At 38.9% G+C, this 27,105-nt stretch overlaps 3 protein-coding genes and 1 long non-coding RNA gene across 6 annotated transcripts in view; 2 read left to right on the top strand and 2 right to left on the bottom strand.

The window, feature by feature from the left end:
* dagla (diacylglycerol lipase, alpha) overlaps nucleotides 1–8,893 on the bottom strand; it is a 38,147-nt gene extending 29,254 nt beyond the window's left edge. The window contains exon 1 of one of the 2 annotated variants that reach the window (XM_067588005.1): nucleotides 7,915–8,893. The gene's annotated coding sequence lies outside the window, so the exon portion shown is untranslated. The remainder of the gene's footprint in view (nucleotides 1–7,914) is intronic. The other variant, XM_067588010.1, reaches the window with a different exon arrangement.
* A 1,784-nt stretch (nucleotides 8,894–10,677) lies between these two features.
* LOC137181892 (uncharacterized) lies at nucleotides 10,678–14,379 on the top strand. The gene is made up of 2 exons (XR_010928201.1): nucleotides 10,678–11,554; nucleotides 12,293–14,379. It is a non-coding gene; the product is annotated as an uncharacterized lncRNA (long non-coding RNA).
* Nucleotides 14,380–17,377: 2,998 nt separating this feature from the next.
* Nucleotides 17,378–18,804, top strand: polr2l (RNA polymerase II, I and III subunit L). Its single transcript, XM_067587970.1, has 3 exons — nucleotides 17,378–17,514; nucleotides 17,983–18,087; nucleotides 18,515–18,804. Exons 2-3 carry the CDS (start codon nucleotides 17,993–17,995, stop codon nucleotides 18,621–18,623), a joined length of 204 nt encoding a protein of 67 aa, XP_067444071.1. The 5' UTR covers nucleotides 17,378–17,514; nucleotides 17,983–17,992; the 3' UTR covers nucleotides 18,624–18,804.
* A 632-nt stretch (nucleotides 18,805–19,436) lies between these two features.
* Nucleotides 19,437–27,016, bottom strand: LOC137181863 (cleavage and polyadenylation specificity factor subunit 7-like). Of its 2 annotated transcripts, none has more exons than XM_067587938.1 (8): nucleotides 26,385–27,016; nucleotides 25,638–25,847; nucleotides 23,760–23,863; nucleotides 23,438–23,583; nucleotides 22,992–23,337; nucleotides 22,621–22,724; nucleotides 20,554–20,698; nucleotides 19,437–20,422 (listed from the first exon to the last, which is right to left on the bottom strand). In XM_067587938.1, the coding sequence occupies exons 1-8, from the start codon at nucleotides 26,469–26,471 to the stop codon at nucleotides 20,203–20,205; spliced, it is 1,362 nt and encodes a 453-aa protein (XP_067444039.1). In that variant the 5' UTR covers nucleotides 26,472–27,016; the 3' UTR covers nucleotides 19,437–20,202. The 2 variants fall into 2 exon arrangements, with proteins under 2 accessions (XP_067444039.1, XP_067444047.1); XM_067587946.1 differs by lacking the exon at nucleotides 19,437–20,422 and adding an exon at nucleotides 21,987–22,099 and having other exon boundaries at nucleotides 20,585–20,698.
* Between the last annotated feature and the right edge of the window lie 89 nt (nucleotides 27,017–27,105).

Here is a 27,105-nt window from a genome sequence, read left to right as displayed (position 1 = left end):
TGCTAAAGTAATTACAGAAAGAAAAGGTAATGAGTACACCATTACCCTTTTTTTCAATTAAATGTTATGCAGCAGGTCTTTATTTTATTCACTGTGCCTTTATACTGACGAAAAACAACACTACTACTTTTAACACTTTCAGTTAACACTCGCTCAACAGTGAGTATTAACCTAAATCTTATCACAAGGTACAATCTGCAGTATATTCTGCGTGTCAAAAAATCATCCCCTGTAGGCTTTAAAGGTCATGGTACAAAGTTTTTTTTTGTTTCTTTGAGCTCAAGCTGTGATCAACTGGATTTCAGTCAGCCAAAATGAGTCCCAGCAGTGACAATATGTCAAGATGCCTGCTTCAACTTTTTTGCCGGACAGACGACCCTGTGTTTGTTTTGGTGGAGCCCTCTGCTGCTTGCCTGCCCCCATTCAAATGAATGAGAGGGCTGCGTTTTTCACACAGGGCTAAAGCCAGTCTTAATGTGGCTACAAGAGTCCACAGCCATGCTAGCAGCACTGTGAGACTGTACTTAGACACTGTGACACAGTGGTTTAAGCTAGACAAATCAGGGGACCACCAACATCACTAGGAACCATGAATGTCTGTACAGATTTAATCCAGTATATGTTGAGATATTTCACAGTATCAGTGACAACTTTGGTGGTGCTACAAAAAAAGTTTGAGAATCACTAGTCACTAGGGTTCATCCTCTGGGCACCATGGATATCTGTACCAAAACTCAAGGGAAATCATACAACAGTTCTTGAGATATTTCAGTAAAAGCAAAAAAGGTCAACCCGCTGGTTGTGTTGGAGGGAAAGTCAGAAGATTATCTGGGGGCTATGAATTTCTGTTCAAAATTTCATATCAATCTGTCAATTAGTTGTTCAGATATTTCAGTCTAGATCAAAGTGGTGGACCAACCGACTGACTGATAGACCCACATTGCCATCCCTAGGGCTGTGCTGCTAGCATGGCTGAAAACAGGATGCCTGGTTGTCTTGTAGGGAAGCTGTGGTAGTGTAGCAATGTCTTGTGTATTTTGCAGAAATTGATTAAACAAACAAGAAACAATGTTCCTGTTTCTCCTACTGCTGGGTGGCCTTCTGTCAGTGTGTGTACTATTATGGGTGTCCATCCAAAATTGGGATACTCTTCTATTCTCTGATGAAAGGAGCATGTTCTGATGAAGACTTTTCTTTTCAAACCATGTATTTCTTATGGTGTGCTTCAATAAATGCTACACTGACCTAACCTCTTGAGTAATCATATTGGACACAATATTTCACAAACATGCATTCCATGTCTGAATTGCATTCCCAACCTCAAACATTATGTTTGGGTTGCTTTGCCAGTCAATCAATGGACAGTAAATACGCACTACTGAACTACAAAGCTGTATTTAAATTTGATCCATCTTTAGCCTACAAATACAAAAACACACGTTGACTTTTAATAATCAGTAGTGCCACGATTCCTTCACTTGTTTGATGTTCAACCTATGTAGAGTATATGCAACTCTTGACACATTTACATGTCAGCACTGCATAAAACAGCTTTCAGCAGGATGGATACTGGAAGTGAAACTATGTAAACTTGGGTGTGTCAAACAAAACACAGGTGAACATACTCCAGCTCTTGTCTAAGCATCTGAAAACAATATCTGACAGTCACTGCAGTGCATTTAGTTGCTGCATTAAATATGGCGTATGCTGATTCCTTACATGTGACGCTTTTATTTGGTGAATGCAAAATGAATGTTATTCATTGTTGACATCCCGTATGCACTTGTGGGAGTCTACGTGTTGGGCACATAGTAAAAATTCTCTTACACAGGTCTCAGCCAGAACTGGTTTCTAGACAGGAGGAACTTACATTAGTGCCATGTAACATTCCTGAAGTCATGTGTGTTAAAGAGTTATTCAACTATTGGTTAATGGTAAATGGACTGCACTTATATAGCGCTTTTCTACTTTATCGAACAAAGCATTTTAAAATTTTTGCCTCTTATTCAACCATTAACACACACACACACACACACACACACACACACACACACACACAGGTGGCTGAGGAGCTGCCATGCACAGTGCTGCTCAAGGACACTTCGACACATGGACAGGAAGAGCGGAGGAATTGAATAGCCAACCCTGCGGGTAGTGGATGACCCGCACAACCCCCCGAGCCACACCCGCCCGTTTACACAGTATTGCATTTTTAGATGGTGAATTATTATTAAAGAAAGGCTCTTCAGACAAACATTCTGTCATACAGGTGTCCTGTGCTGTGACTTTCCTGTCTTGAAGGTAGCTTGTTGTGGTGTCAGACTCAAGAAAAATCAACAGGAAAGTAAAAAAAAATATCTGCTTTGAAGAACAGTGTAGGCAAGCTAAAGAAGGCTTGGCATGTACTGAGGTGTTGGGCACGATTCGGGACAGACAGAACGTCTGCAAAAAGTGCTGAGGTTACTAGCATGATGGTGCAACACAGTCCTAATTCTCTCAGTCTCCTATGCTCTAAGTCATACACCCATCTGCTCCAGTCTCTCTCTTTTTCTGCCTGGGTCAGAGTTACACTCTGCGTAGATCATGATTCTCTTCAGCGTTTGTCACATCCCTGGCTCTTACTCCTGCTGTTGCTAATGATCATGTCACTCCCTATTCTGTCAGACTACAGCAGCATTCTGTCCATCCTAAAGAACCTCACCCTCTTCCGTCTCCATTTCACCCTCTGCCTTTCTCTTCTTCTGTCTTCCCATCCTCAAGCTCTCTCCTTCTTCTCCTTCTACCCACACGCTCATTCAGTATTCATATTTTAGAGGACATTTATGAGCATGAAACCGAGCGTGTGCATCTGGACCATTTTCGGTGCAGAGGAAACCTACATTTTCTCCTGTAGCCTTCCCAGTCCCCTTCCTCTTCCTTATCTAGCTAATCCAGATTCTGGTTTTGGTTTTGCGTTGCTCATCTTTTTTTAGACTGAAAGCCATGTGCCACTCACTCCTACTCTCCCTCTGCCTCTTTCTCCATCTTTTTCTCCCACTGCCACCCACTCAATTCCTTTCACCTCTTCCCACTCAATTTTCTCTTCTTTCAGTTGATGTGATAGTATGTGCACTGCAGATTGCATGTGTGTGTTTGTGTATACATGGATGTTTTTTTTGTGTTTGGGTGGTAACATATGTGCTCTGCCAACCTGTCTGTGGCTTACTGCCACAAAACCATGCACAGTTTTATTAGTCATTGTATCAGATACTGAAAATAACTGCTGCAGTTTTGCCCATGCAACACACTACTGCAGCCAAAGGGTTTTCAGCAGTGTGTTGCATGCGTGTATTATGGGAAATGTTAAATTGGCTTCTTTCACGCACTTTAATTGAACAGTTGTCTGTTAATGGCTTTGCTGCAGAATCACATGATTTCAGATCTGCAGCTTATAGATTTTGGAAAATACGTGCAAGGCTCTCTGAGAGGGGACACACACATATACACTCCTGCCTGCAAAGCACCTGCACAGATCATCAATACTGTGAAACACTCATCACAGTGGGTTGCCCTTTTAAAATGTGGCTTTTTTTAATCACCTGTCCCATGGTGCACTATTAAAAAGATAAAGTCTAAAATTAATGTGCATGCTATGAGAGTCATATCTCCACAAGACATAGGGTATAGTAAGGTATTACATAAATCAATGCCTTTTCACAAATTTTATTTTCGATTGTGGTGCTAAAACAATTTATATTTATGGTCCATTTATAAAGGAATGATCTGTTATAAACATATAATTTTCTAATTGACATATATTCCTAATTAGGTCATTAAAGGGTGCTTGTTGTGTTGACAACAAAGTCAACCTCAATTTCAAGTGCCCATGGAATAAAATTTTCCTCTGGGGTTATCATCCTAGAATTGGCATTAATATCTGAACTGAATATAATAATAATAATAAATTAAATGGCATCAACATCAGTCCAATCAACAATAAAACATGCAATAAGCAACAGAGCATATCTCAGCAATGATTTAAAATTGACATTGTAGCATAACATAAGAGGCAGTTGATGCAGTTAAAGTGAGTAAGCTAGTTTAAAAATATGGGTTTTAAGAGCAGTTTTGAATTCTGTAATGGGAGTCCAGTATGCGGATGTGAGGGGGAAGGGAGTTCAGAAGTTTGGGTGCAGCATAGGAGAAAGGCCCTGGCACCCATTGTGCTGAGGTTGATGGCTGGTGGTGCCAGCAGACTTGCATATGAAGACTGCAGGGAGCAGTTTTTAGACGTAAAACAGTTAGTCAATAAATCGCTTTGTCAATCCACAGAAAAAAAAGTCAGCATGCAATTCATCGTTTAGACAATTTGTTATGGAAAAATGCCCAAATATTCCAGCTTCTCAGTTGTGAGGATTTGCTTTTTTTCTTTGTCCAATGTCATAAACTATGTATCTTTGTAATTTGGAGTGTTGGTCGAACAAAACTTGACATTTACGTGATGTGCATTTTTCACTATGTTCTGACAGTTTATAGACTGAACGATCAACAAAAATCGACGAAATAATCTGCAGATTAATCATAATGAAAATAATCATAGGTTGCAGTCCTGAGCAGGATAATTCAAAATGTTAAGTATCAATTGTATTGGTCCTCAGTTGGGCAAATACATTCAAATATTAAATGATGTAAGGTAGTTTGACCACCATATGTCCACTCTTCTTTCACAAGCTTTCACCTACACACATCGACACAGCAAACACGACAATAAAAACAACTGTGTAAAATGTTCTGCTTATATAGACCTACATCTTTTGCTATCAAATTTATGTCATCATTGATCCCTAACCCTCTCAACACTAAAAACACTCTATTCACATTGGCTAGAGGGAGTGTGCAAGTGTGACGTAGTGTAATCATTGTTGTAAATTAATATGAAAAGGCCTATAAAAAATGTACCGGTGGGCATTCTATTCAAAGTAAAAGCTGCAAATCCGAAAATTGCAATATGGATTTTAGCATAAACTTCAACCTTTTACAGCAACACAAAACATATGAGGAAGAGGAAGCAGTGGATGAAAGGTTTACAATAGAAGATTAATCAAGAAAACTTCACAAAAAAGGCACCAGATTTTGACAGAAGAGGATCTTCACAATGTACAAGAGAGGGAAAAAACAGAGACACATAACAGCAGCCTAGTCAGTTATATTTCATAAGACTTCCTTCAGCCCAGTGGATGTGAGCAGATATTGATCAGTGACAGTGGCAAATCACCTTGCATTATGGTCAGTTATATTTCATAAGACTTCCCTTTGTTTAAGGGAGTGACTGCATTAGGGTTGCGCGATGTCTTCTGAATTGTGATATGGCAATGTCCACAGTGAAACATCGCAATGGATGATGATATTGTTGTTGGGGCGCTACTTCTATAAAAGGTACTATAATTTTTTGTAACTTTCTTTTATACGTTTTATGTGTATTATATGGATATTAGTTAGTATTTCTATTTTTTGCACATTTGAGCCCACTCTCACTCGGTCTTTCCTTATTTTTCCTCTCTATAGCCTATGCTTAGGCTGCAGAATATACCAGCGAATTAAAAACAAACAAATAAAAAAAACGGCAGTCAGCCCTGCAGATGTGAGGGGATATTGATCAGTGATGGTGACAAATCACCATGCATTATGGTGGCAACAAACTTGGTTGCTAAAAAAGGTACCAATTCACCCATCTGGGAGTACTTTGGGTTTTGTCCTAATGAAAGCAGAGAACCAACAGACACTTCTGAAGAGGTGTGTAGGATTTGTGCTAATGTAATCCATGCAAAAGATGGACAGACGATGAATCTTCACGACCATTCGCGTGTACAACATCCCATTGATTATGGATGGCCCAACCCTAGACTGCATATCAATAGCTGTTCCTAATTTTTGGCTATGATGTAGTCGTGTTATATTCTACTCTGTGCTGCTTTAGGTCATTCCTAACTGCTGCGTACTTACTATTCTTGATCTGAATGATCCCTGATTTAGACACACAACAGGACTACATGCGCCCATTTAAGGCTTTTGTCCAGATTATAGGGCAAAAATGTGAAAATTATTGGTTGCATGCAGCCACAAAACAAACAAATGAATAAATAATAAATACTGCATAATGCTCTCTTATTTGCTGCTGTTTCATCCTTTAGCTGTGTAATGTCTAGAATACCTGTGAACACCCAACCATCAGCACTAAATTCTGCAAAATCAACCTGCATTTGTTAGTCAATAGATGGAGAAGAGGAGCCAGTTTTTTTTTTTTTTTTTGGCACGAGAAGAGGGTAAGCATAAAGAAAACACACTGCCTTGGAAAACAAAGAGACAAGCTATTTGCCAAGACTACCTGGAGGTGCTTGTTTTCCACAAGGGTCGAAACCTATGGGGATAGCCAGGTGTAAACACTGGTGATGATGCAGTCTTACATGAGTGGGCCTGGTTTTACTGTCCCATTTTGCTTCAAACTGTAACACATTTAATCTCAGAAAATCTTTTTTTTTTATCTTGATCACCCCTAAATTATAACCGCAACCCAGTTTGGCCCTGTTTCCCTTGTCTTTGTGTTAAACATGTTATGTTTAAAGACCTGACCCTTTAATGATGTACATCACCGTTTTCACCCTTAACACCACATCAGTGCATGCAAACAAATGACATACTACATGTGCTGGAGAAGAAATGTGGATGGTGTGGAGGGTTAGGGTTACAAAGTGCTGAGTAAAACAGGAAAGATCAAAATCTGGGATTTTGTCCATTCAGGGTGCCTCAGCACTTCTGCTCACAATAAACTTCTGTGATGCCTTACAGTAAAACAGAAGTCTACACCAGGTCCGGACTTATGTACCACTTCTTGTGTAATCACTATCACTTCTCACTCTTGCCTCATTCTTCTTCCCTAAACTCATCTGTATAGACTTTCTCAGAACTCAGCGCTGTCTCGGTCTGAATCATCATATTATCATCATTTTTAAAGGCCTTACAAGGTGTTCACTAACCTTGATGGGATGGCTTAACATTCTCCAAGTGACACCTCTGGCCTCAGCAATAACATTGCTACCATGCTTAGTGGAGGCATTAGCACTTTGAGTAGCATGTAGATGATGCCAGAGAAAAACAGTATCCACAGCTGGAAGTCGTGAGACATGGAAGGCCCAAAATATAACTAAAATATTCTCAGGGTGAGTGAGAAAAAACAGGTGTGACATTCCCCTTGTTGTCACTGTACCAACTCCCCGTTAAGAAAAAAAAGTATGGCACCTACTGGCCAACCAAAAGCACAGTCTGGATAATGTAGCTATGCGTTAAGTCTGGTTAATGAAGTTTCGGGACTGATCAATTAGCTATTACATAAGCAGAAACACCATCACCAATTTTGATAATTGGGTCTGTCATTCAACTTGCCTAAAGTGAATATTTTAAGGGTCAGACAGCTGTTTGCACAAATAAGGCTAAGAAACTGTCACATCACTTACGACTCTTGTAACTTGCACTTGTCACTACTTGACATTTTGTACAGTAAATTGACTGTAAAATAACTGAAAAAAAAAATCACAATTGATTCAAACCACTGAGAGGATAATTTGCTGCAGCCCGGTCTGTTGATATGTGTGCAACAGCATCGAAATGTGTAATGCCAACAAGTCGATCAGCAGCAGCGGCAGTAGTGTCTAATCTCATTTAAATCAGGACAGCTGCTTAAGGTGGCATCCTGCGGGCCTAGCTAGTAAAGATGTGGCCTAAGAATGTGTCTCAAACCAGCACTAAAATATGGGGTAAAAAGCCGGGTCACGGTGCCCGTGCCTCGGTCGTATAGCTACACTGCACTGTATGTGCACGGAGCTAAAGGCATTTGATCGGGGTGTCAGTCAGTCTTCTCATCCGATAGCTGCTGCTCACCTGTATTTTGACGATGCCTTGCTGAGACCCACTGCATCGGTTCCGCTCGCTCTCCCATATCCTTCCGACTGCCGACCCGCCTCAGCCCCGCTCTCCCCGACACCGGTTCAGGGTTGAGGGGGGGGGGCAGTGAATCCTCAAATGTTTCACCGATAGTATTATAATAACAGTACAGACGTCATTACAGCTGACGGATGAATGGACCCAGAGTCATCAAAGAATCGGAGCTCCCTCGGTTATCAGGCGAACCTGATACATGCCATCGGACAGCGTAATTAATAACACGGTCGTTTTCAAGCCGCTGGCGGCTCGGTACTCCGCTTAATTGCAACACGTCGTCTGCTGGGGTAGTTCACTGACTGTGGCTCCTTTTCATGTCCCTCCGGCGGAGCTCGGCATGATTACTTGTTTCCACAGAAGAGGACAGTCCTTCGGGTTTCACGAACAAGACGAGCCCTTCCTTTCTCACACGCTGTAGTCAGTAGCTTGTGTGTGCCGTCAGTCGGACAACTCCCGAAACCCAACGAGAATCTAAACGGAGGCAGCATTTCCCGAGAACCTGGCCCATCCCCTCGGACATCTCTCCCACAAAAAAATACGTACGAATTGGCTATTCCCCTTCCGTGTTTAGCTGCGCAAATCCTGTTTTGATTACGCATACCTGGCTCGTTTTGTAAATGGAAGACACTTTGGAGATCCTGTGGAGAAAGGGCGCCACTGGTGGTTTGGGAATATCAAGGAATCAGCAACTGGTTCAAAGAGAGCAGTGTTTTCCGAGAGGTTGCCGCTCCCCTGTTAGTCACCAAGAAAGACCCCAGCGGATATCTTTTTTTTTTTAGTTAACTCATAATTCTCGGAAGCTGAGGGCTTTTAACGCTGTCCGTTATTATATCTTTCAGCAACAGAAAGACAAAACAAAACATTGTTTGCATATTTCACGATTTGCGCATGCGCGTTTCATCCCCTCATCAAAGCAACGTGCGTTACCACAGCGACGCAACAGCGATGCGCGTAAATGAAAATGAAATGTGTGTTTAGTTTGTTAAACAAGCTGTCCTCTATTATACTACACATTGTCTCTAGTTCTGGCATTTTAAACACAGCGTCTCAAGCGTCACATCATGTCTCAACTCAAAAGACCACATATTGCTCTTCTGATTACACTAAGATAATTGTAATATCCCTATACGGTGAGATGATGGGTAACGGGAATTTGTATGAGTGATTTTGGAACATGCAGGGTTCCTACTTAATCCCTTTTGGCCGCGTCTTCTGCGCCAAAGAGTGACGCTCTTGAGCGACAACTCCATACTTTACCGATTACTATCTTGGCACGCTTCGCTCCTCTTTGGATCGACGTACTGGGCGTGGATCAACGTCGCGTCATAAAATCTACACATGAGTACTGCTCTCTTGATATATCCCTGTTACTGTCATTGCTCAGAAATGCAGACGAACAAGCAAAAGCCAACAGTCTTTTCAAAACCGTTCAAGCGGAGAAGAGACGCCTCATCAGATGGTCTACAGATTTTCTCCTTAGGTTCATTCACACGGCCTGTTGACCTCACGGTTTGAGGTTATTTGGCAGACATCTCTTGGCTGAAATTCAAAACTAGCGTGTCAACTGCAGTAGGATTCACTTTGATAAATAGATATGAAATATTTCAAAAAGTATAAAACGTGTGTTCACGTTAAAGTAGTGCTGTTTCTTGTTTAATTCTATCCCAAAAATGTTATAAGAATGATCTGTCATTGTACTGCATTTGTAACCTCTTTTACACTTACCTACAAATTATAAATATTTTTGAGTTCATTTATATTAGTTCAAAATACAAAATGTGAAATAACATGTATATCAACCATTACTGTCAAATATATATATTTAAGCAGGCTGTAGGCTATATACTGTACATAACCACCTACTGCATGTATATAAAGTAACATTTTTCCCCATACAATATTTATTCCAGCACTCCATTCAATATATATTTCAGCACTTCTGGCACACTACTTGTATCCCTTTTTGTACAATTAACAGAAATGGGTTTGCCTGTATATGTTGTTGTCCATTTGTTGTTTCTATATGTATGTATCTATTTTTGCACCTACTTGCTTGTAAATAATAGCGAAATGTTTGTGTTTAATTATCTGTGTTTGGCCTTGTTTCAGCCATTTGTCCATGTGTATCTTCCTGCAGATTGTTTTGTGCAAGTACATTGTGAGTCACTGGAAACCGGAGTCAAATTTCTTGTATGCGTGAACATACTTGGCCAATAAAGCTGATTCTGATTGTCTGATATCTGCCTTTTGATATGCGGCTGTCAACAGGACTTTTTCAACAGAAGACATTTTGACATGTCACAGCAGGAAAAGCACAGATGTAAATAATATAATTAATGATGGTTGTTTTTCATTTAGCTGCTTCAGTTTCAGGGTCCTGGTATTGTGTATGCTGGCTCATCTTCATGGCTTACTGGAACACTTAAATAGAACAGAGCCATAGTTAATTATTTAAGTAATACCTGTGTAGCATATGGGGCTGGTGCAAAGTCCTCTTTCTGCCAAACCTGTGCTTTTTCTCTACCCTGGGTTTGGTGTAGAAAATAATTTATGTTTATTTAGAAAGAACTAATGTGGTTACCCACTAATGTATAAGATGTAGTACTTGGTATTAAAAGTATAAAAATAAATCAATTCAATCATTTTATTAGTTTAATAATTAATTAGCAATTATTAGTTATTTCTTGTACAATGCAGACTAAGTGTGTTTGACATTCACATTTTGTATTGTGTTGGCTTTGTACTCCAGCACATGAATTTGAAATGAAAAAATTACTATGAAGTGCTTATGTTCAGCTTTAATTTTGAGGGCGTTTACATACACAGATGAGCAGTTTGGGAACTGTAACCTTGTCATTGTCCAACTGCATTGTCAGAAAGGTGAAAATTAGCCCTTTAACCTCACTGTCATTTTCTAATTTCAAGTCCTATGTGCTTGAGGACAGAGGCAAAAAAATAAATAAATTAAAAAAAAATCACTGTACAAATACTTACAGATTGCAATGTACTAAAAGTAACCAGAAACAAATATATTCTCATGAACAAAGTCAGAAAAAAAGCTGCAGTCTATAATTAAAAATCAGCAAAAACAATCACCTCATGTATTGATCTTTTAGATAATTAATTAATTTCCAGTTAAGAGGCTTCCAAATCTGCTGATGCATTTGGTGCAGTAGAAGTGCACCTGTTTCCTCTTATGAAACCAGAAAAAAACATTTTTAAAGGACCAATATTTTATTAAGTTAATGAATTAATAATTAATTACAAATTAGCATGATATTGCATTGCATCATTGAAATAACACTTACTGTAGCCATAAAAAAAAAATCCCTGGAATTTGATTTTTTAGGCCTCTAAACACAGGATGTAATCAAAAAATTGACTCCCCCTATTTTGAGCACTAGATGGTACATCCCAGTCTCTCCTCCTCTCCCTCTCCCATTCTCCTCCCTCCTGCTTTCAGTGTCCTCCATCTCTCCGCTTTCTCTCATTTTCTTATACTAAGGACATTCTGACTTCCAGCGACTGCTGCAGTTCCTCCATCCGTTATTCTTGTAATCTCTACAGGGCTATTGGAGAGGTATGTAATGTCCAAATTTTCTCTCATCACATCACTGCAGGATTTTATAGTGAGCATTTTTGTTATGACTAGTCCAGCCTGCATTCTGTCAAGTGCAAGCTGCACTCAATGTCAGCAGTATTTATTGCTGTTCATTCTTCTTTTCTCATTTGAATTTTCACTGATTTCCTCTGTGGCAGTCACTGTGGTCCTTATTTCTCGCCTCCATCTTGTCCTCCATTTATAGCACATATGACTCACGCAGTTTTACAGTGCGAGAGGACAGAGAAATAGAGAGAGGGAGATTAAATCGACATGTTATTGCATCTGGATTAGGCTCTTGTCAAGATCAAACAAATAAAGATTCAGTCCTTAACTATGAATAAGCTCTGCAGCTGCAGTATCATTCCCCCTTCCTCCATCATAAATCTAGCAGATTGTCCCATGAAAAAGCTTTACAGAGGAAGCAGTTGTAACATTATTTCTTTAGCACAAGATTGTGTCACAGCTGCTGTGACCAAAATAAACATTTCGCTATTCCTCTGAGCATCCGAGTGTTCCCATCAATGTCATCTTTTTCCAAGGTCACATTTAAGGCCCTGCTGCCACATGACTGCTAAACTGCTGTACAGTGAATACATGGATTTTGAAGGCCCTTTCATATGACAGTGTCTTAACACTCTGCAGAGCAGATGACATGATGTCTGAGCCCAATTTAGAAGGATAATCTGTCTGTGTCTGTTTGCTGTTTTTCCTCAGTCAAGCAGCACAGAGCTGACCTTATAAAGACTCCTCCTGACCAGACCACACCTCTGTCCATGGAAGCCAAGGCCAAGTCCGGGGCTCCAGCGCCCAAGGTGGCATCTAAAGCAGAGAAGAAGGAGCCCGCACCCCCACGGAAGGCTGACCCTGCCCCTGCGGCCCCTGAGCCTGAACAACCTCCTCCCCAGGATGGGGCAGCAGAGGCTGAAGCACCAGCGGCAGGTGATGAGGCTGCGGCCTCTGGCACGGACTCTCTGGAACACCTGAAACCCTTCCTCATTGGTGGTGCCGTTATTGCTGCAGGAGCCATCTTGCTGGGAGTGTTGCTACTGGCGAGGAGAAATTAAAACCAAATCATAACATTAAGTTAAAGAATCTATTGATTGATGAGTTACAATAGAGCGTCACTTACTGATTGGTTCACAGACTACCATGGTTCAGATGGGAGATGGGGAGCCACTGTGCAGCTTATGTTTTTATTTGTTTTCTTTGTCTGCCTTCACTCGTAGTGAATTGAACCATGCAAGGCTGTATATGAAGCATAATTACACATAGCATATGCATGAAGTTGCTTCAATACTGCAGCTGAACAGTTATAATCTATTCTGTAAAAAACTCACACTGTAGTCCTGAGCTTACAAGCTTGAACTCCCTAAAGGTAGCCTATTCAACTGCTTTATCTTCGTTAACCCAGTTTTCACAAATGTTGACAAAAGCTTGCAATATTTGTTCATTCTTTCACCGGAAATTAGCTTGGTTCACTTTGCTAAGAGATAATGACAAATGGAACTTGTAACACTGAAACTTAGGAGGAGATATTAAAACTAGCTATCAGACTTGGTCTGATGCAATGTGATGTATTGCACATATTCTGACAAAATACTTAAGCATAGCAATTCAGTTCCTCTTCCTTCAAAGACATGCCCACATATAAAAAATGCTAAATAGAAACTGGCAGTTTGCAATTTAAAAAGTCAGCTTTTTCAGAGATGAAATATAAGCATCTTGTGGTTTAAGAATGGCATGTAGGTGAATGTTTGAGATACAACATGTATGTGGCAGACAAGAATTGTAAAGTTTTTGCTGTAGAATAAGAAAGAGTTTTATGTTACTGTCTAATGATGTCACAAATCAATAACCTTTCATGTATGTGTAACATCAACAGTCGTGCTGGTTCAATCTGTTTACATCTTACAGTAGATACTTAGCTGTAGCAGGCTGACCAGCCATTAGTGTTGCTGTATCGGTTTTAAAGCCTGCTGCCAAAACATAGGAGTTGTTTCTGGCTTTACTGTGCTCCCCTTAATCCTTGTTTCAAAACCTTATTAATAACTAAATATATATATATCGTTTAATAACAGCATCCTAGGTTGCTAGTACAACGAAAGTGGAGCTTAGATGAAATATTACTGTATAGTTTACTCAAAGAAAATAATGTCAAGCAGTCACAATTTTGTTGCTGCACACACTCACCTGTATAGCTGTACACACTATTGTCCATTCACATGCAAAGGTCATGGGGATGTCCCTGTTACATAAGTAATAACAGAAAGACAGTTCTGACACACACCATTTTTTTGGTTTTAGTTGCAAAGGTATGTAGGAAACACATTACTGACAAAAAATCTTATATGAGCATATTTCACACAATCAACACCCCCAATACATCCAAAAGATACTATGCCAACACCAAAACAAACTTCACCTTACATTGTACAATACAGTGTACCAAAAAAAATCCTATTTTCATAATTTCAACAGCGTATAAATGCAATAATTCAGATAGGACTCCTCATTTAGCACATGTGCTGTAGCAGGTTAATTGACATAAATGATGATGTAATAATGCTGGTGATGATGATGTATAATGTTAATGATGGCGATGACGGGAATGTTACGGATGATGATGATAGTCATGATAATGTTTTTCATGGTGATTGTAATAATGATGGTTATGATATATTTTTGATATATTTATAACATATTTTCCTTATGCACACTCCCCTCTGCCCCCAAACTCCTTAATGTAAAAAATGAAAGAGGTTGTAATGTGACCTTTATTAAAGGCAGTGAACCAGCCCAAATGAGTATTTATTTGATAACAATTTGAACTCTTTATTTCTGAATTATGAATCATCTATTTGAAGATATGGCCTCAGCTCTATGAAGTAATTAGAGGTGGACTTTCACTTGAACTGGTCAATCATTTTGAGTTTGCATGAATGATTAGCATTAATAAGGGTATCATTTTTGCATGTTACATGCTGGCTCACCCTCTTTTTAAGTTCACTTTTTAAGAATTTAGGTCTTATTCAATTCAATCTTCATTCTACCCTACTAAATCTATATTTTATTTTCTGTATTCTGTTAGATATTAATGTTAAACGCTTTTTCCAAAAGTCATATTGCCACTGAGGGGTGAACATCTATGTTTTAATTATAACTGAAGTATTGTGGTCCTTAGAAGATTCTGAGCTTTGGCCTTATATAAACAGAAAAGCTAAAACGCATAAAAAATCTTAAAAGAAATCTTACAATTTGGAGGCATATGCATTGCTTTTGACAACAACATCATAAACATGATAACCTGGAAAATGTCATGTTCTTGAACACAGCATAGTGTGAGTACAGTTATAATCAGGGTCTGAAAAAGACATGGTATATATTCAGTAGCCCTTATAGCAGGTAAGTTTTAAAACAGTTGTAACAGTCTATCCCACTAGCAAAATGGAATTGCCTCCTAGCATCAGCCATTAGGAATATAGAATAAAGTTTGAAATGTTCTTATTTAGTATTTAGTATCTAATTTCCAGTTCAGTTGACTGGTCAGAATGTAACTTTATATTTACTGCTACTGTCATGTTTGTCACTAAAATGTACGGTTATACATATCCTTTATAAATATCCTGCATCAGCAGTCAGTACATATCATTACCACAACTATTTAATAAAACATAATTTTTGTTGATGTAAAATGTGTGCAAAGACAAAAAAAATGTTCAATTATGTTCTGTAATATAAAATGTTCTATATTGTTAGCGTTGCTGGGAGTGTTGCTACTGGCGAGGAGAGATTAAAACCAAATCATTATCTTAAGTTAAAGAATCTATTGGTTGATGAGTTACAATAGAGCATCACTCTCTGATTGGTTCACAGACTACCATGGTCCAGATGGGAGATGGGGAACCACTGTGCAGCTGATGGTTTTATTTGTTTTCTTTGTCTGCCTTCATTTGTGGTGAATTGAACCATGCAAGACTGTATATGGAGCATAATTACACAGAGTATATGCATGAAGTTGCTTTAAAACTGCACCTGAACAATTAGAATCTATTTGTAAAAAACTCACACTGTAGTCCTGAGCTTACAAGCCTGAACTCTCTAAAGGTAGCCTATTCAACTGCTCTATCTTGTTTAATCCAGTTTTCACATAATATAAAAATGTTCTATATTGTTAGTGTTAGATTATTTTTGGCAGTTGGTTGCCTTTATTTGACAGCTAAAAGTGGAGAGAGACAGAAAACAGGGGTAGAGAGAGGGGTATGACGTGCAAGGTCCATGGATGGAAAGAAACCACAGACTTTACGGTTATGTGGTATGTGTCTGCCCCCTATGTGGTAATTTTTACTTTCAGATATTGATATATACTGTATATTAGCCCACAAAAGCTAGTATCAGTCAGGCTTTACTAAGTGTACATACACACACAAGTAGTTTTTATTCTGGCTAATCAGCCAGAATAAAAACCTCTGTTTCGGTAGAAGTTGGGATAACCGTAGTGTGAGTCTCTTGAGGTCACCAAAATCCACTTACACAAGAGAATTATTAAGTTACAGGTCGCAATTCAACAGGTTCAAGAAAACCCACAGGAGAGTGAGGGATATGTCAGTCAAGCATGTGATGTCTGTGCTGTACACACCTGAGGTCTAATCAGCCAAAGTAAGTGAAAACTTGTGTGTGGGTGTACTATGGGTGTGTAAGTTTTACTTCTGAAAAGTAGGCAGGGGATTCAAAGGATCAATCCAAGCTAGTTTCAAATTACATTTTAGAGTAAAACAATTATACTGCTACAGATGCACAGTCTTAATTTCTTACTGTGGGGCTTAGTTACTCTTAAACGTTGCAATTTTAATTGTGACCTTTCTTTTTAAAATTTGTTAACTTTCTCCTTATTCAAACATTATTTTTCTTATTCCGGCTGGAGAACGATGGTTGTATTATATGTATGGTTTTCTTTGATGATCTGCCATTCTTCTTAAACAGCTACAGATTAAATGCCAGTTTTTGGTTACAATACAGGTTACTTAGACATATGATTTGTGCGTGAACCATCAGAGAACTTAAACAGTAGAGAGTCACATGCACATTACATTGTATAAAGACTATATCTATCTATCTATCTATCTATCTAGTAGGCCTTGTTTTGAGTCTATAGTTTTTGTTTTCTCTTACACTTCTCTTACCACTCAGTGTAATGCAATGAATTTCAACGTCACCACAGACTACACCTCCAAACTTACCATAAAGTTGAATCCAGACCTCTAAAACCGTTTAAAAAAACCCCAAAAACATCACAGCCTTTAAGAATGGTTGATTTCAGGGCTGATTTATCAGATTGCATTAGTTTTAGCCAGATGTATCTAAATACAGAGCTGCACAAAAAAAAAATAAAAAAATCTCATCCTGGCCATTGTGGACATTGCGTTTTTATCCTGAGGGACTTGAGCCAGCAGGTGTTACAGCGTATTTGGTGACCCATCAGAATCCGTGACCTGCAGTGCTCTAAGTACTCAGATCCCTTACTTAAGAGTATCAATACCACAACGTAAAAATACTTCATTACATGTAAAAACCCTGCATTCAAAATCCTACTTAAGTAAAATTATAGAAGTATTACCGGCTAAATTTACCGTCCGTTTTTCTGCAAAACTAGTACTCTTACTTTAGTACTTTACATTGGATTTTTAATGCCAATATTTTTATTTATAATAAAGTATTTTTACGCTGTGGTAGTGATACTTTTGCTTAGATAAGGGATCTGAGTACTTCTTCCAGCACTGCAAGTGACAGAATCTGATGGGTGACCAAATACGGTGTAACACCGGAAGTCTTACTATTTATGCGGTTGCAGAGAACGAGGGAAGCAACCACCGCTTTCCATCCTCAAGTTCTCCCATAATATTAACACATTTAGGCTTATACTAACTAGACTGGTATCGGTGAGTAAACAAAGCTAGATTTTTTTTAGCAGACTTTGTGTTTGACCGTCAAATAGTTTTAACATTTTGACAACGTGTTACTAGTTAGTAGCTAACGTTAGCTAACAGTCCACTGTTGTGCTAATCGCGTGGCTAAACCGTACATTAGCCAATTCTTCAATTTACTCTGGAAAAACGGCATTAAACTTCAACAGAAACTACTATAGCTAAGCTAAATACTTATTTTCTGTTGACATTTCAATGAAAACATAACGTTAAATTGCTGTAACTACAATGATAGCATATAAACACTGAAGTCAGTTAAGTTACTCGATAAACAGAAGGGAGAAATGTAGTTGTGTTAAGCTCAACCTGGTACTCCCATGATAAACATGAATGGTTGCGTTAACGTTAGCTAACCTAACGCTAATTGCCGCTAGTTGTCTTGCTAGCGTTACATTTTACAAGGTTATGTGTTTCTGTCCCCAGGTGTGTCAAAATGATCATCCCAGTGCGGTGCTTCACCTGCGGAAAGATTGTGGGTAACAAGTGGGAGGCATACCTGGGCCTGCTTCAGGCTGAGTACACTGAGGGGTGAGATAAACGCCTAATGAGTTCTGTCGTTACACTGTCTTTTGAGATGTTACTGTAATCACCTATTACCTTTTTAGCAGTAATTCATTTAAATTGTGAATGATGTGCAAGTCAAAACCAGAAGAATAAACAGTGTAAGCAGTTTACAGTGGAGTCAATAGATTTTACCAGAAGCAGAAGTACAATACACATCAAACGTTTTAGCCCATTAAGTCACAAAGTTATATTTATTTCCTCCATGGTTTTCATTTGTCTACATTTACACTCAGGATGCAAATAAACTAAAGGATGGAATGAGAAATAGCATTTACCTGAGGCCTTTTAGGCTGCTATTGTCTGCCGTAATGTGCATGTACTCTGCTTATTCATTGAACCAGCTGTATGCCATGCATTAGGACTGACATTATTTCATCCCTCAACTATTAAGAGATGCTCTTGATGCCCTGGGCCTGAAGAGATACTGTTGTCGAAGGATGCTGCTATCTCACGTGGATCTTATTGAGAAATTGTTGAATTATGCCCCCCTGGAAAAGTGATGTTACCTGACCAACTTCAAGAACTGCATGGACTTTGTGAGGCTGTTGCACTGACAGACTCTGTATCGTTTTGGATTGACATCGCAGGAGTGAAATGACGACCACAGTGAAGACTTTTGGAACATTAGTTTGTGAACCTATTTGATAATGCATTTTTTCTAAATAAAGCTGTTAAATGACATCGTTGCCTGTATTGCTGGTTTATCGAATTACAGCAATAATTTTATGTGAACTATATACGTTAATAATTTTCACACATGTGCTGTGTCATTTTGCAGTGCTTTGAAATAAAGCAACATTTAGTTTTTTTCAGAAATTAATATTTTCTAGTATTTTTACTCTATTGCTGCATTTGCTTTATGTATTGGACAGATCAGACCTTTTTAGGTTAACCAAAAACCTTGTAGTGCAAATGCAATTAATTAATTTTCACCATGTCTCTGAACTTGCTGTCCTTGTCTTATTAGATCTTTCTCACAGCAGAAATTTTGACCTAAAGCAGAAAAAGAACAGCTGCAATTTTAACTTAAATTGTGTCTTACTCCCATTTTGTTTTTCCAAGTACATGACCCTGGTATACTGCATGATGATTCCCCAGTGTGGCTTCCTCAGACACTTGAGGGGAACTGAGCCATCATTAATCTTATCAGTACCACCTGTGCTTTTCCTGCAATGATCACTCAAAGTATCTGCTATAAAAAAAGGGACATTAACAGCAGTACTGTTTCGAAGTCCCAATGGTGTTTATATGAAAATATATGTAATTCACCATTTTTGTAGTCCTAGATGTCTTGAGGAAATACCACACTAGAATTTATTTTTAGGGGAGTGTTTTTTAATCTGTAGATTTAATACAAAAGAAAGTGATGAAAACATTACACAGTATTACATAAGTTATTAAGGTGTCCTGCGCATGCAAACAGATTTTAATGTCCCAACAACAAATCTACAACCACATTCTTTTAAACAAGTAGAAGTCCCACTATGTACAGATAACTGGAGAAAAGAAGTACACTTTAGACTTTTGGGGATACACTGTCACTCTCACCTTAGAGTCATCCAGGTTTTTATACAACTTTGTGCAGAAACAAAAAGTCCCGTCTTCGCTCTGTTGACATTCCACCAATCTAGAGGGAAAAAGAATAATACTTTTTAAAATCACGTTTATACAGTTAATTTAATTCAAGAGACTGAGAGGATGTGTTAATTGTCCTTTGATCTATTCCTTTATGGTATTCAATCCTGGCATCTTACAACAACTACTGTAATTCCTGAAAACTACAAACACAATCTGAAGTGTTTTCACGCTGTGTTATCAACATCTAAATATACAGTGCACTGAGCTAGCAGAACTTATACTGCCAACAAAAAAAGACTAAAATATATGACAATAATGCATTAAGAGTCTGGTTTGCAGACTTAAACCGTTCATTGCACAGTAAGAACTTTGTACAAAAAAAGAGATACTTTGCAGACCTTTCAGAAATACCACTTGACTCATTCTCTTCTCAACTCTTCTGAAGCTATTGTTTGGCCCAGTGTGTTGTGTACATACTGAGAGATAATTACTGGAGGGAAGTTAGCGGTAGCGGTCTCTGTGATCTCTGTGCCTGTCCCGCTCCCGTGAGCGCTCCTTGTCCCTCTCTCCGCTCTCTCTGGAACGGTCTCTGTGTCTTCGAGACATTCCTGCACCTTCCCAACCGGAAGAATCCTCTCTGTCACGCTCTCTGTCACGCTCTCGCTCTCTGTCACGACCCCTGTCCCGGTCTCTTTCTTTATCCCCTGAACGACTGCTACTCCTGCAGAGAAATTTGTATTTGTGTGATATTGACAGATAAGATTGCTTATGCCATCTCCATGCTCAGATTCAGTTTATTAAAAGACAACAAGATGCATCACATTGAGAGTCCTGAAGCAGAATTACACAAACCTGTAACCGTAGTTGCCCTGGATGGAGACTAGACAGTCTTTAAGTGAGGTAACCAGGGCCTGGCAGCGTTCATCTCCATACACTCTGGACTGCTTAATGATGGCAATGGCAGTTAATAGAGTCTCCATGGCCACCCGCAGGTCTCCTGCATTAGTAGTTAAAGAAATTAGATATTAGAGACAGTTTCTTTTAATTATTTGAGCACTTAAGGGCTTTTACAGTTATGGTTAAGTAAAATGTAAAAAATAGCCTAATAGCTACATTTACCCCCACATAAAGTCAAGTTTAAGCAGAAATTTCAAGCACTGAAATCCATTTGGACTTAGATATAAAAAGGCTTGAAATCCCTATCATCAGCTCATCAGAAAGTTGTCATTCACCATGTTCCAGCACAAACATTTCACATGGTGCATCTGTAAAAATCTCTATTTTAACTCAACATGTAGTTCCCAGCAACAGCTTGTTTCACCCTGATTAGATCATACTAATACACCTTGAGGTTAATACTATCTTACCCTAAGTTACATACAGTATTTAGAACAAAAGCATTGCGTTTGCATCAGGCATTTCTGCTACTTACTGTTTGCTTGCTGTTAATTTGGCTTAATCACGCTGCTCATATGTAAACATCATGGAAAATATTTTAAACATCTTCAACACCAACATCCCTACAAGAACCTACTAACCAAGTAGTGTTTGGACTCCTTATTTGCCATATTTTGTTGTTGTGTTGCGACTACTGAAATGGATCAAAATGGATTTTGCCAATAATCTAAACACAATATTGCGGTTTTGAATATTTATACAAACTCCACCAGAAATTCTTTATTTAAATATATATCTAAGCCCTTTGTGGTTATACTCCACATGGAGCATAGATGCATCCTTTTTCCTTTGGTCATCCTTGAGATGCCACTTGAACAACTGAGGTGTATCTGTAGCTTATTCATCTGATTCAACCAGATTAAGAAAGCTACACAACATTTGTGTCAAAGCACAGATCAAGGAAAAGTATATTTTTAAATGAATTTTCAAAGCACCGATGTTGCCAAGAACACAATATTCCATTGATCAGCTTTTTGTGGTACAGTGTCTAGACATAAACTTCTCCAGTATAAAAGGTATGTGCCTAGAATTTACAAAGCATCAAAAGGACTATTGGGGCTTGTGGCAAAAGATTTGATGGCCTAATAATAAATTCTTTGCATTATTGCCAAGTGCTACATGAAGTGAAAACCACTACTGCTCATCAGCTGGCTGCTATCATCCCTGTGATGAAATGTTGTGGTTTCAATACTGTGCTATACTGATACTTGTGAGTAGCAGGGACTGGGAATTGGGATTGAGGGAACACACAGAAACAAATACAGAGAGGTGCTTTAAAGAAAAGCTGCACAAGGACACACAAAACCTGAACTGGGGTGAGGATTCACCTTTCAGGACGGTAATGACCCAAAGCACACAGTCAAGACAACACTGGAGCAGCTTTGGGACAAGTCTCTGAATGTTCTTGAGTGGCCCAGCCAAAGCTTGGTCTTGAACTCCACTGAAAATCAAAATTGAAAACACTAGAACTCACAGATGTTCCAATACCAGTCTACAGACAGAGCTACAGAGGATCTGCAGGGAGGAATGGGATGAACTGCCAAATGCAGATGTGCAAAGGTGGTAGAGACATACCAAAGAAGGCTTAAATAATTGAAGAATAAAGGATCTGCATACTTATGTAAATTATATACAGCACCTACTTTTTATCTTTAATAAATTCAAGAAGAAAAATGTAAAAACATATTTCTGCTATGTCGTTATAAGGGTACTGTGTTTAGAATTTTTTTTTAATGAATTTTACATTACAACACAGCATAGACCGAAAAAAATGAAGGTATCTCCGCACTTTCCAAAGCCACTGTAAGAGGACTGGTGAACTGCTTAGAAAGTGCCTTTTTAATTTGAATTTTTTCGAGTTTGTCCTTAATACTCAACCAGGGACCAGTGCTTTCCCCACATGGCTAATTATGTTTCTGTGTTCCTTCTTCTACTTGACAGAATCTCATCAGCTGTACTTACCAGCTGTTGCTCCGGACACAGCCTTGGAGATGGCACTGCTGGCAACAGCTCTATTTCTGTTCATTAGCTCCTCAAAGTCTCCATCTGTACTTTTAGGTGTGTGTCTGCAAAATGAACACATTGTTGTCACACTGGCTTTTTTCATAGTTGCTATGCATGACAAAAATGCTGACTCTTATTTTGTTCTGTTTGTTATATTCATGTATCTTGAGTTATGTGTTCCATTATCTTTATATGTCCTATTCTGTGGTATTCCCATCTGTATCCTGGTCTTTTGCTCCTACAAAGTCGACATAATTTCCACAACAATATCAAGTTTCATTGAGAAAAAGACATATTATTGTACAGAGGTAAACGGTAGATGTTCTCACTTTTGTTGGCTGTAAACTTTGCTGCTGTGCCCGTCTTGTGTTGGGGTGAAAAATGCTGGATTTATATGAAGACTGGGAGGTGGCTGGCTAGGAACATGGACTGGATGGGGAGGGAACAAATGGGGTGGCAGGAGTGGAGGGATGTTTGGCGGCATACGTGGGAAGGGAGGAGGTGGCTGGCTAAGGAACGGGCTGGGTATTGAGGGAAACCTGTTTGCGAGTGGATGTGATGGAAAAAGTGGGGGTATAGTGGGAGGGCTGGGCTCCTGTGCTAATAATGAGGGAATTTTATCAGAAGAATCTGGAGAGTCTTTGGGATCTTTGGAATTAACACGCAGGGGTATACCTATGGAGAAACAAATTGTTTTAGTGAAATTAACAGTCAAACTGACATTTTGCTACATGTTATAAATTCCCTTAGTATTTTAAGATTCTGGTGCTCTTACGTTTGTTTGCTATGTCCTCAAACACAGTGAGATTCTGACGAGTAGCAAAGCGACAGTCTATCCTTTCCCCGTTCAGTTCACATTGGGGTATTTTCTCCAACAATATTTTTAAGGACTCTTCCGAGGTCACCACCACTTCTGCGTAGCTGTATTAAAGAGTAGAGGAAACAACATATGAATGATTACCCACACAAACTCACAGAAAGCCAAATCTTTAATAAATCAAAACGCAGGCAATTTAACAATAATCAAATGAGCTCATAGGAAACTGTACTTTGGAAGTTTGTGTATATTTCATAAACCTAGATCTACAATTACTCACCCTCTTGACTGGCCATTAACTCTGTTCTCTGCAAATTTGATCTCTGTGATGTCCTTCACACCCAATGTTTGGGCCATGCATGAAAGGTCCTTGTCAGATGTCCACTGCAGGTAGCAGCACGTACGGGAGGGGGAATGACAAAAATGGCAGATTTTGAGCTGATTCAATAACAAACTGATATGTGCTGGGTTCTGGGTAAAACATTTTTGTTTAGGAGGATACATTGTCTGAGGCTGTATAGTATGATTAAAAGCCCAAGCTTACAATATTTGCTCTCATTAACATAAGGCGCTAAGCCTAACCTTAGGTTACTTTTAATTTAACTTTGGGCCAGATGTCAGTTTGCAGCATGGCACTTGAGGCACGTTGACTTAATGAAGATTCTCAAAGGCAAAGGAAATGCTCTATATGTAAGCAGGGCTCTGCCAAGACACAGGCTTATAAAATTATGTGGTTAACTTGGGACATGCCCCTAGATCAGCTTTAATTCGATTTAGAATTATTGAAATGCATTTTGAAGAGGAAAACAAGAGCAAAACAACCACTGCAGTTTTGCTGTGAAGTAGAGGTGTTTTACCATTCTAGTGAATACTGTTAAACAGGCCATTTATTTCCATTTTACTGCCTTGGAAAAAGGAAAATATTTTGAGTTGAAGAAGAGCAAATTTGGGCTTGAAAATGTGTACTTTTTCTACTGTAATAAAACAGACATTTTAGAAGAAGCATTTAATGATGTTTCAACAGTTACAGCTTTTTGGACTCTGGACAAGAAAGATGTGTGTGTTTTCCACACTGGTCAGTCTAATGTCTGAATGATTTTTTCTAATGACAAATGACTATAAATCACTAATAACTAATCACTTCAACTGAGGAGACATCACACCCCCTAGTAAATGTAATTTGAACCACTTGTTCATAAGGGTTGCCTTCTGGGGCTAACTCTCATTTCAGCCACTACATAGCCTTTTCCTATCCACAATGCCACAAGAGTGGAAGTGGACTACAAAACCAAGAAACTCCTTATTTACAACTCAGTCTTTGTGTGGTGGGTTTACACAAAAATCACAGTATGTGAAGTGAAGCTGCATAAACTGCAGTGTCCCTAAATCAATTTGACTTATTTAATAACAATGTATAGCACACATCAATTTAATAAAAGAGCAGACTTGTTCTTTTGGGGATGTTTTGCATTGTACCAGAATATAATGTAACTGAACAACTAAGAGACCAAGGTGTCTATCAGTATTAATGGTGTGACTTCATACTTCATATGAAGTGAAGCTCTATAGCTGAGAGTAACGTGGGGAAAATTGCTTTAGTAAACAGTGTGATGTCTACTCCATGTGCACCAAACAAGACCGTATGGCGATTAGAGAAATGCCACAGTAGTGATGTTGTGGCAGCAATGTAAGCAGCACACAAATGGTGCTGCAGTTCCTCTCCCCTGTTCAATGAAGGTTACTTAAGTTTGACATATTGTATGTTGCCTTTTAATTGAAAAAACAATACTGAAATACTTTTGAAAACTACAACACACTACAGCAATGTCATGTGTTTATATATGTATAAACAAAGAACATCTCTGACTTCAAAAGTATTGTAATGTTTTATTTTGATTTTGCATTACGGCTTCATAGATATTTGAGCACATTTCTTTAAAGGAAAATTGTACATATTGTTCCTTTTTGTCAAGTTTTTCTGCTGATTTTGCATCTTAGGACCGCCTACTTTGACAGATCACATTTTTGTGATTCTCTGTTATGTTTCATGTAAGTTGTTCTCCGAGTCTATGTGGACTGGACAGCAGAAATTACACTAGACACTTAAAAAACAAACAAACAAACAAAAAAACATTTACAGGACACATGCGTGACTCACCCAGGGGAAATTTCCAATATATAAAGATAATCTTCTCAGTGAGTTTCCTCCTTTTGGGGTTTTCACTGTTTCTTGTTTATCCTCCTCTTTAGCTGGCATCTCCTTACCATGAGGAGGGGTCACATTTGTGGTAACTTTCCTTTCCAGATTGACTGAGCCAGTCAGAACAGCATCAAAAAGTTCATTTGCTTCAGCGATTCTGTCCAAATCCTTTGTGGGGCAGAAAAAAAACCTCTTAATGGTGTCATCCTGTGTATCTTAATGTGCAGAACATCAATAAAAGACATTTTAAAACAAACACTGCAGTACAAAGCCTAGAAACTTCTCAGCAGCTTTGTGCTTTGACAGAGGCCAAAGATCTATCTAATGCATACTCTTACTGGTCGCCAAAAAAGGTTAAATATAAATTGGATGACAGTACTCTCACTGAGCCAATAAACAGGTCTACACAATGGAACATATGGCAGCACAACTTTAAATGAAGATGGGAGTTTTTTCTCACAAGATGGACTGCAGTGATATTGTGCCTGAGGCTGTGAATGCTTGACTGAAAGGACACTTACTGTAGTTTTATTTTATTTGGAAAATACTGGCAAAACTCGAAGCAAAATGTCGAAAAAAATGTTTAACACAGATCACAGAGGTATCCAATAAAAACTCAAGGTGTCGACAAATGTACATCCACAACCCTGTGCAGTTGTCATGCACTTTGCAATGAAAGGTACGTAAGAGGAAGGTCAGACTCACCTCCTCGTTTTGATTCTGGTCACTGTAGATATCAATGAGATCCATCTTGGAGGTACTTGGTCCGGCTGCAGGTTGTGCAGCAGCCATCCCGCGGGCCTAAAATGATCCAGTTGATGGCACTGCAGCTACTCTTGTTTTATTTTTGCTGTCAGTGTAGCTTTTAGTTCGCACATGCACACTAGGCAACATATCAGTGCATACCGACAAACAGGTGCACAGTCAACATTCAAGAAATGCTTGTTAACGTTTCTAACGTTAGCTAACCAACGTTCCGTTCAAGTCCGCAGAAAACAATTATGTGGCTAAAACAAAATATGATGATAAACCGATACGACAGGCGGGCAGGAAATCATATTTTAATGGACACTATGAAAATACATGCACGACCCTTCATGGATGAGTACACATACAAACAGTTTCGGACAACTACTAGTTCGCTCTTTGATCAAATAATATAAATGCAAATATTGCTAACTCAAGTCCGTCAGGGATGTGTTACCGGTTGACAACAACAATCGACATTTGGTTCCCATGGCCATGTCCCTTCATGTTCTGACGTGGGGGAAATTTATTGAGCTTTTACGTTGATTATTTAAGATGACTGAAAATAAACTAATCAAATAATAACTATAAACGATAGCGTGTTGACGCCTGTTTTTTCCGTAACGCTAGCCAAAAATGAGCGTTACCCTAGCAATATGGCGTCATCATCGTGTGCGAT

This window comes from Thunnus thynnus, chromosome 1 (assembly GCF_963924715.1).
Source record: "Thunnus thynnus chromosome 1, fThuThy2.1, whole genome shotgun sequence".
NCBI classification, from domain to species: domain Eukaryota; kingdom Metazoa; phylum Chordata; class Actinopteri; order Scombriformes; family Scombridae; genus Thunnus; species Thunnus thynnus.
The sequence above is the reverse complement of the archived record's forward strand: the minus strand, read 5'-3'. Positions and strand labels throughout refer to the sequence as shown.